The sequence below is a fragment of the Gymnoscopelus microlampas genome (genome assembly GCF_963454915.1).
Source record: "Gymnoscopelus microlampas genome assembly, chromosome: 2".
NCBI classification, from domain to species: domain Eukaryota; kingdom Metazoa; phylum Chordata; class Actinopteri; order Myctophiformes; family Myctophidae; genus Gymnoscopelus; species Gymnoscopelus microlampas.
Window position 1 is genome coordinate 29,053,969 of NC_139939.1, and position 9,652 is coordinate 29,063,620.

At 41.9% G+C, this 9,652-nt stretch overlaps 1 protein-coding gene and 1 long non-coding RNA gene across 2 annotated transcripts; both read left to right on the forward strand.

Annotated features, from left to right (window-relative positions):
* The first annotated feature begins 1,471 nt into the window (after nt 1-1,471).
* Nucleotides 1,472-2,347, forward strand: LOC311038250. Its single transcript, XR_014600037.1, has 3 exons — nt 1,472-1,515; nt 1,784-1,929; nt 2,213-2,347. It is a non-coding gene; the product is annotated as an uncharacterized lncRNA (long non-coding RNA).
* A 1,910-nt stretch (nt 2,348-4,257) lies between these two features.
* On the forward strand, nt 4,258-8,793 carry LOC311054750 (dynactin subunit 1-like; the record flags this gene model as incomplete). The annotated part of the gene is made up of 7 exons (XM_084070755.1): nt 4,258-4,345; nt 4,857-5,009; nt 5,858-5,936; nt 6,554-6,713; nt 7,449-7,553; nt 8,231-8,424; nt 8,721-8,793. 7 exons carry the CDS (start codon nt 4,258-4,260, stop codon nt 8,737-8,739), a joined length of 798 nt encoding a protein of 265 aa, XP_083926881.1. The 3' UTR covers nt 8,740-8,793.
* Nucleotides 8,794-9,652: the final 859 nt, after the last annotated feature.

The window sequence follows — 9,652 nt, forward strand, 5'->3', positions numbered from 1 at the left end:
AAGAAAACGACTTCCATTTTCACTTTAAAAATTATGAAACTTTTTTTTTTTGACAATTTGCACCTATGACGTGCCCAAAATAGGGACACCAGGTTGAAAGTGGTTCAAACACTCATCACTAATAAAGAGTGAAGCTGGTTTCACAGAGCGTGCTTTGCACGCAAAGTCTCTGCCAACTTGTGTAGTGATGGACGTCGACCAGGCGTGCGTTTCCAAACCTAACATTTCTTGAAGTTCTGTGCCTTGTAGAATAACAAGTGTATAACCTAGTTTAACCATGCAGTCAAATGACCATTAGTTCACTCCTGGCCCTTGCAAATGGAAACGGTCATTGTTTTCCTTTTTTTTTTAAATTAAATTATTGTGATTTATTGCATTTGTATGCTGTCCATTAGTCAAAGCATCTGTGGACTAGTGACTCCTCAGTAAAATGTAAAATGGAATGTCACAGTTTTAAGTAAACCAATACTAAGAATCTTTGAATGGGATTGTGTGTTAATAGTGATGTTTTGTTTGTTTTTGCATGATAAAAATTTTGATTTGCAAATTCTTATCAGTTAATCAATTCATTTTTTGTGTGTATTTACGATTAGAGGTTGGGTGTTCACTAATGTCTATGGTAAGTTTACGGTAACTTTTGATTGAAAAATAAGGCCCTGCTACAAATAATAACTTCTCTAGCTGTGGTCTTTTGGAGCAGTAAGGATGAAGTCATTAGTAGACACAATTTCGGGTTTTATCGTATTTGTTGGCTGTTCACTTCATCCAATGCCATCTGCAAACTCACAACACCTTGCATCGCCTATTTTCGCCACTAAATAGGCAATTTATGAAATATTGGAAGAGTGTTTGTGCCCAATAGCAATGGTCTGAGACTAAAGATCTACATGCTAACACGTCGCATCACGACACATTGTTAGCTTGTAGATCAGTTATTTTTGTGAGTATAAATTATATTGTTAAATTGTCCTTTTTTTTTAGTAAGGCAAAAAAGTGTGCACAACTGCAGCAGCCCAAATAGGGAGACAGCTGTTTTTTGTTTAACAAACCCCACTGGCCATGAACCAGAGGGGAAGGCCAGTGCTGTGGATGTGGGGATGTAATCGTTCTATATTGCACTCCATCAAACACAAGTATAAAAGAGTTAAAATGAAGACTGGCTCTGAGTCTGCCGTACAATTGTATTTTTACGGCGTTGCTCGGCCATACCCTACCTGTCTATGAGAGGGTCTGTGTGTCACAAACCACAGTACCGATCAGTGCTAAACTTGCATGCACGCTACACAGAATTAACTCCACATTGGAGCCATGCTGTTGGATCCTATAAGAGTTCAAGTTAAAAAACACTGCTATAGAGGGAATTGAACATTTTGTGTTACCCATCTCCTTAGGTCCGCAACGATGAAGGCAAAGTCATCCGCTGCCTTCCAATGCAAGCTGTGTGAATGCAGTTTCAACGATCCCAACGCGAAGGAGATGCATCTGAAGGGAAGGAGGCATCGACTGCAGTACAAGGTTGATACATTTTCATAGGTGCAGGCACAAGTGTTATTATGCCTAATGTATTATCTTTGGCTGATGTCGCTTGCTGATAAGAACTGATCTTCAAGTCATGTTTTAGCTGGGACAACGTTATTTTTAGCATGACAGGTTTTTAGACCGAAGCGAGTAATCTACACGACCCAGGACACTAGACTGAACTATTTTGAATGGTTAAACAATAAGTCATAAGTTGATCATGCCGTCATCTGTCCTGACATTTCCTCTTCACCTGGTCTTTTAGAAAAAGGTGAACCCTGACCTTCAGGTGGAGGTGAAGCCTAGCATCCGTGCCCGTAAGATTCAGGAGGAGAAGATGAGGAAGCAGATGCAGAAAGAAGAGTTCTGGAGGAGGAGAGAGGAAGAGGAGCGCTGGAGAATGGAAATGAGGTACGATGAGGTCTTTGATGACCAGCTGATGTTTTTTTGTTTTTTTAACTTGCGTCTCCATTCTGGGGAAAACATCTGCCGAAAATAGTGCAGATGTATTTTCCACGGAGATTTGATGTAGAGGGGAAAACGGGAGGGAACCAAGTATAGACCGCTGGGTGATCCCAGTCGACTAAGTATATAGGGTTTAAGTGGTTCATCAGTGGACATTCTCCATGTCTAATCTGCTGAACTCCCAGGTCACTGTTTTTTTTTTCTTCCCCAAACTGCTGAAACTTTCCAGGCGTTATGAAGAGGACATGTACTGGAGACGCATGGAAGAAGAGCACCACTGGGCTGACAGACGCCGTATGCCCGACGGAGGCTATCCTCAGGGGCCCCCTGGGCCGCCCGGTCTCTTGGGGGTCCGGCCTGTCATGCCCATCCCTCAGCCTCAGGAACCTGTGGATTTTTGGGCGGTGTAGCCGTCCCTATATGTGAGGTTGGGACATTGACATTTGCTGAACTGTGATTGGCCACCCATTGTACCCCCCAAACCCTGCACTGTGATTGGCTACCCATTGAACACCCCTTCCACCCACAATGGGTGGCCCCTGTACACCCCCGCTGACTCTATTCAGCACTGTGATTGGCTAGCGAGACACATGATGAAATTAATAACCTATAAATAGGACTATGCACTTTAAAAAAAAACTTTTTTTTTTAAGTGAGCTTCCATCACTGTGATGACCACTGTGATGACCACACCGCCCACTTCACACTGGGTGTGTTTTTTGGGGCGGTGTAGCCGCCCCCTATAAGTGAGTTTTGGATACCGACCAAAAAATTTGTGTACCCCCTAACCCTTCCATTGTTAATGCAAATCGATACTTTTTTCATATCAGCCAATCACATTACAGCTAGTGTCATCACCACTAACTGTAATGTGATTGGCTGACTTTGCAAATTCAGGACTGTGATTGGCTAGCGAAACACATGACACATGTGCAGCCCTATGAATAGCAGTATGGACTTTAAAAAAAGTAATTATCCTTTTTTTAAAGTGAGTCATGTTGTGATGACCACACACCGCCCACTTCACACTGGGTGTGATTTTTACTATTTGAATGCAGTTTTGCGTTGAGTTAATCAAGTAACTTGTTGCAGAACTATGTCTTTGTCATTAAAAAGTAATTGGTTACAGAATTGCCTACTGAGAATAGTAACTCTTTGGAATACTCTTACATGAACTAAATTGAAACCTCATTGCGATTCCTTTCTTGTCCTGTGAATGAATAGTTTTCTTTCCACCATTTCTCTTTTAGCCGCCTCGTCGCCCCAACTCTTCAGACGATCGCTACGTAATGACCAAGCATGCAGCCATTTATCCCTCAGAGAATGAACTCCAAGCTATCCAGAAGATTGTGTCCATCACAGAACGTGCCCTCAAGCTGGTGTCGGACATCATCACTGACCAGGACAAAGACAAGGGCAAGGAACAGACGCGTCGCTAGGTCTCTACTAGGTCGGGGGCTTAGCCCCGCAGGCAACGGGCACATGCACGCGCGCGCAGCGCGCGTGCATGTGCCCCTCCTCCCGCGCGCGCGCGAAGCGCGCGCGCGCGATTTTTTTCGCGGATTTTGCGGATTAGGGTGCTTTTTCCCCCGTTTTTTGTTACTTTATTTCGGTTTTAGGGTTAGGGGTAGGGTTAGGTTAGGGTGATAGATATATAATTCAAAAAAAAAAAAAAAAACTTTTAATTTTTTAATTTTTAATTTTTTTTTATTGGTGGCTTTGGACAAAACATTGGTGGCTATAGCCACCGAAGCCCACCCCTAACGACGCCACTGGCAAGGAAGAGGACAAGGAGAAGGAGAAGAAAGAAGTCGCTAAAGACAGGTGAGGCATCTGAGAGAGCTCAACATCTCTTTGTCTCCTCGTGTTTCTGTGTTTAAACTTCAAACATAAAATATACTTAAAGTACTAGAATGTTTGAAAAATAGCAGATAGTAGATCTGCTATTTTCAAGTAGCATATTTATAAAGTAGGGCTAAAATGGCTTTCAAATAATTGTAGTGGAGTAAAAGTACAATATTTGCCTCTGAGATGTAGTGGAGTAAAAGTAATTACAATAGTATATTTGAAATACTCAAGTAAAGTACAAATACCTCAAAATTGTACTTAAGTACAGTACTTAAGTAAATGTACTTTGTTACTTTACACCACTGCTAGATAGCCTGCCTGTAGATGGTGCTTTTGTAATAGTTTCTAATGTAACACTCCTCATACTGCATGAGTTGTGTACCCTATATCGTCTTAGTAACATTATTATGTTTTCTCCATCAAAGCATGCATGCTGTACGTGTGAAACATCTTGACCGGCAGAAATACATCTGCTTTGAGGGACCACTGTCTTTTACATCATTTCTGGAGTGTGGTGAGTGAAACATTGTTCCACAGCATGCCCTATGCCATTGATGGTGTACAAATGATTGGGGTCCATTTGGTTCCATTTTTACACTGTCTTAACATTGATTTTACAATATAAATTGGGGTCCCAGAGATAGACGTGCCATTAAATGGGTGTCCTTGATATTAAAATGGTTGAGAATCACTGCTAGAGCCGTAAAAGTCTTCTTAGGGGGTCCCTGGCATATCTTTTCAAATGAGGGTCTGTGGGCTAATTGTCAATTTGGGGGGTCCTTGACATGAAAAATTGAGAACCACTGTCATATGCAACAACATGCTGGGTGTACAGTACAAGGAAGGCACAATCCATTTTATTTAGGATAGAGTGATTCAATGTCTTCAGTAGGGCTGTCAATCTTCCTCATATGATTGAATTTTCTGTGGCTATTTTAATCCATTTTTATGACACATTAATACAAATTAAATCAATTGCACAACAGATTTATCAATAAGCTTGTGCAATCTTGTTTTGTCTTCAGTTGCCAAGAAATTTGAAATTCCTAGTACCTCAGACTTAAAAGTCTATGATGACTTGAACACTGAAGTTGACGAGGAGGCGTTTCAGTTTTTTATAAAGAAACCAGACCTTGGTGTGTTGGAGATTTGTTCACCCCAAGACCCAAATCCTGAAGGTGAGTTCTGTTGCTTATCAACATGGAGCCTTATAGCCTCATCCATACAGTCCTGGCTAACCTAAAATGTCACACAGGTACATTTTTGTACTTTGAAATGATCTTTGTTTCTATACGCCCAATGTAAGTAAAAGAGAGAAAGTGTCTGAGGAAGAACTTTGTTGGTGTGTGGATCCTTCCGTATCTAATGTGAGCTTTTTACATTACACTTGCCACACACATTCCTCTCTTGCTAATCACACTTATGTCAACATTATTGCGAGATTCAGTGAGCCCCTCTGCAAGCAATTCCATTCCAATTTCCTTAAATATACTTGGCCACCAAATGTAGTGGCCTGTAGGGCCAGACTGAGGAACTTGAAGGGGTCCTTGGGGGGGTTCCAGGGGGTCCCCAGCTTGATTGATTGCTAGGAACCAAATCGTCCCTTAATGGGTCTTTAACTCAGAGTCTATAGCGGGAACCAAATGGACCCGTAGTGGTCCATTTGGTTCCATTTACACACTCAGACTGATGCCTTGCCATGTAGATTGGGCTCCCAGAGATGAGAATCGTATGAAATGGGGGTCCGCGACCTCATGCAAAACAAACTGGGGGTCCTCAAAATGATAAAGGTTGATAATCACTGCTCAAAAATCTATGTACACGTGTTTCTTAATGTTTTGTATCTGTCTCTCTTTCTCACCCATCCACCCCTGTCTCTCTGTCCAATGGTTCCTTGCTGTCTCTCTCATTCTTTCTCTCTCTCTGACTCCTCTCTCTACGCCACTCTCTCTATCAACCCTATCTCCCTGTGTGTATCTTTCTCTCCCACCTCTACCGGGTTCCTCTCATCACGCTGTCCCTCCAGGTACAGACGGCGCGGCCTCTAGCTACCATGTCAAACAGTTGGAGGAGCAGAACGGCAGGCTGAAGGAGGCCTTGGTCAGGTCAGTCAAAATGTGTACATCTGTTTAAAAACAACAGCAGTTGACCCAAATGGTTTCCAATCAGGAATGACTTGACAACAGCATGATAGTCATAATAACCATTATCCACAAAAGCAAGTGGTTTAAAAATAAACCACTTGACTTAAATGATATGTAGGTGTCCTCTGCTGCCTCGGACACACGCACATTGTACTTTTACAATAACAAGACATAGTCTGGTTATGGCTTTGCCTCCCTGTCAAATTGTAAGCAGAGTTGTACCGATACTTGTATCGGAAAAGCTGCCGATACTGCCTAAAATGCTGGCATCTGTATTGGCGAGGATGACATTCCGATACCACATAAATGACATGATATTTCATTCATATTTTGATTTCTTCAATTGATGTTGCACGACTGTTTTATACTTTTACTTGTACTATTTACCTGAGAGTGTACACATTATATACTCTTGGAACCCCCTCAAGGAACTCAGATGGTCCCTGAACCCCACTTTGAGAACCACTGTCCTAGATTTGTTTAAATGAGATGCGCAAGTTATGGGGATCGGTAAGGGAAAAAATGGTATCGGTTACATCTCTAATTGTAAGTTGTTAACCCCCCTGTTATGTTCACAGGACGCGTGACCTGTCCTCGTCAGAGAAGCAGGAGCACGTGAAGCTGCAGAAGCAGACGGAGAAGAAGAACGTGGAGCTGGACACTGTGAGGAGCCAGAAGGAGAAACTCCAAGAGGACATGACACTAGCCGAGGCAACTATCGATGAGCTGAAAGAACAGGTACGGACAGTTAGAGCGAATCACTATCATTTTGAAGAGGGGGTACTGTCTTCCCCTGTATAGGATATGAACCACATGCTTAAAATGAAGATCCTTTCATCTTTTTCTTTAAAAAGATGACTGCTAATGCTCTTTATCATTAAGACCTAAGGCCGATTCTGCAAATGCCTTCTAAACCAGTAGTTTTTCCAAGATCTTTCAAAAATGTAAAAAAATGGCAGATAAAATCTAAAATGACACAGATCCTTTCCCGTTTTTAAGGGGTAACATGTTCTAGTTTACTATTTCACCATATCTAAACTACTTTAACAATACATTTTACACACTTTAATTATACAATGAACAATCAAACAGCTAAGTATGCAATACACATGAACTTAATTTTATTTAACCACTTAAGCCCTAAAATTCTCACTTACATGCCCAAAATTGGGACGGGACGTTGAATGAAAGTGGTTAAATATTGTATTTGCTGATGCTGATATTGTCAAAAAAATAGAATGTTTAAAAGAACAAAAGCACAGCAAAAGAAACACAATACAAAGTGATGAAAAAATGTAAGAGGCAATCCATTTGGGTTAAACAGGTTTCCTTTGCAGATATGAATGTCATTCTGTCAAATTTGCAGATATTAGTGAATGGGATTGGGTGAAGTGACATTTAAATGGATATGGATAATTGTACGTGACTTTCAAACCATGTGCCTCTTGTAATGATTGTGTGTGTGTGTCACAGGTGGATGCTGCGCTGGGGTCAGAGGAGATGGTGGAGACCCTGACGGAGAGGAACCTGGACCTGGAGGAGAAAGTCCGGGAGCTGAGAGAGACGGTCACTGACCTGGTCAGTGCACCTGTGTTCTTCACCCCGACTTGCATGCAATCAGTGTTTCATAGCCCATTAAGACCTGAGGCCCATTTTACAAACACCCTCTCAGTGGTTCTCAAACCTTTTCATGTCAAGGAATTGTACACAAATTGTTGTACAAGCTTGCAGCGTGGCACGAAGTGACACGTTGTGAGCTTGTAGATCTGCTATTTTCAAAAGATTTGTACCGGTATACATTTTGAAAACCTAAAATGGGACATTCTGCATAAGGAATACTTTTACTTTTGGTATTTTAAAGGAATAGTTTACCCCGAAAATAACTTTCCGTCGCATTCCTAAGCCAATAATTTGATGACCGGCAGCGGTTCCGTATGGAGACACACAGGAGATTCTTTGTATCTCCATACAGAACCGCTGCCGGTGAGTAATCGATAGAAAACGTCATTTTGGGCGTGACCCCTTACTATCCTTAAGTACATTTTGATGCCACTACTTTTGTAGTTTTACCCAAGTAAATTTTGAATACCAGACCTTAGCTTGTAACAGTTTTCCTACATTGTAGTATTGATAATTTTACTTAAGTAAAAAGATTTGAGTACTCCTTCCACCACTGCATTTGGCTTTGTTCTATGCCTTACAATGTATATACTACCACACATGACGGTCGGTCCCCTCTTCTGTCCTCCCAACAGGAGGCCATTAATGACATGAACGACGAGCTCCAGGAGAACGGCAGGGAGACTGAGATGGAGCTGAGAGAGCAGCTGGACATGAGCGGGGGTGAAAGGTCTGCGAGGCCCACAAGAGAGTTGATGCTGCCCAGGAGACCATGGCCGATTACCAGCAGACCATCAACAAGTACAGAGAGCTCACTGCCAGCCTGCAGGTGCATAGATCACTACACACATACACGTTGTACTACTATACTTACTTACCGCAACATTTTAGGATGGATTTTCGTTTTAAATGCATTTTTTCCCCCATGAGTTTTTTTGCCGTTTGTAACCCTCACACACACACACACACACACACACACACACACACACACACACACACACACACACACACACACACACACACACACACACAGGAATGAGAAGTGAGCTGCTATGATTATCAGTAGGTCGTCAGTAAATGCACATTGCTCACTGCTGTCTGTGTGTGCTTTTCCCTGTGCACCAGGAGACCAACAGAGAGCTGAGCAGGTCCTGCTGCATCCTCCTGCAGAGATGTTTGATTTCAAGATAAAGTTTGCAGAGACCAAAGCTTATGCCAAGGTACGGCTGAGACGAATGTCAGAATGATAGGAATCTGATTGGGAGTTGATGGGGATTTTAATCAATCCAATGACAATAAAATGTCTAAAGTGACACTTTGGTACCACTACCACAAAACTCAAGCCAAGCCATACTGGAAAGAAATGGATTGGAAAAGGTTGTATCCAGTTTAACTGAGCACTAGGCTTACGTGATCATAATTCTTGTTAATGGCATCAATGGACATTTAGTTTAAAAGTTTTACATTAATAAAAGTTTAAGAAGAGTAATGAATATCATATCATAAAATTAGGATAATCATTTCTGGATCCTAAAATTATTACGATATTTATCAATTCCGATTCCTTCATTTTCATGGGTACCTGGCAGTTTGGATATGGTTCCTAATTTCTATACCCAACCGTGACTGTGTGTCTTCCAGGCCATCGAGATGGAACTGAGGAAGATGGAGGTGGGCCAGGCTAACCGCCAGGTGTCCCTCCTCACCGCCTTCATGCCTGAGTCCTTCCTCCGCCATGGAGGAGACCACGACTGTATCCTGGTGCTGCTGCTCATTCCAAGGCTCATCTGCAAGGTGTGTGTGATCTGCAAAAAAACGAAAAAAATAGTCTGACCAATGCCACATGGGTTCGATCCTGATTTTGGAGAGTCCTAGACCACTAATGTTTGACCGATCTTTTGTAAAAAAAAAAGTATTTGAATGTATTTAACAACATAAGCCCTGTTCATACATTTTCAGAAGTAGCCTATCTACAAGCTCACAATGTGTCGTGAGCTTGTAGATCGACTATTTTTGTTATTGTTTTGAAAACGTTTGTTAATGTTCACTTAAAATGA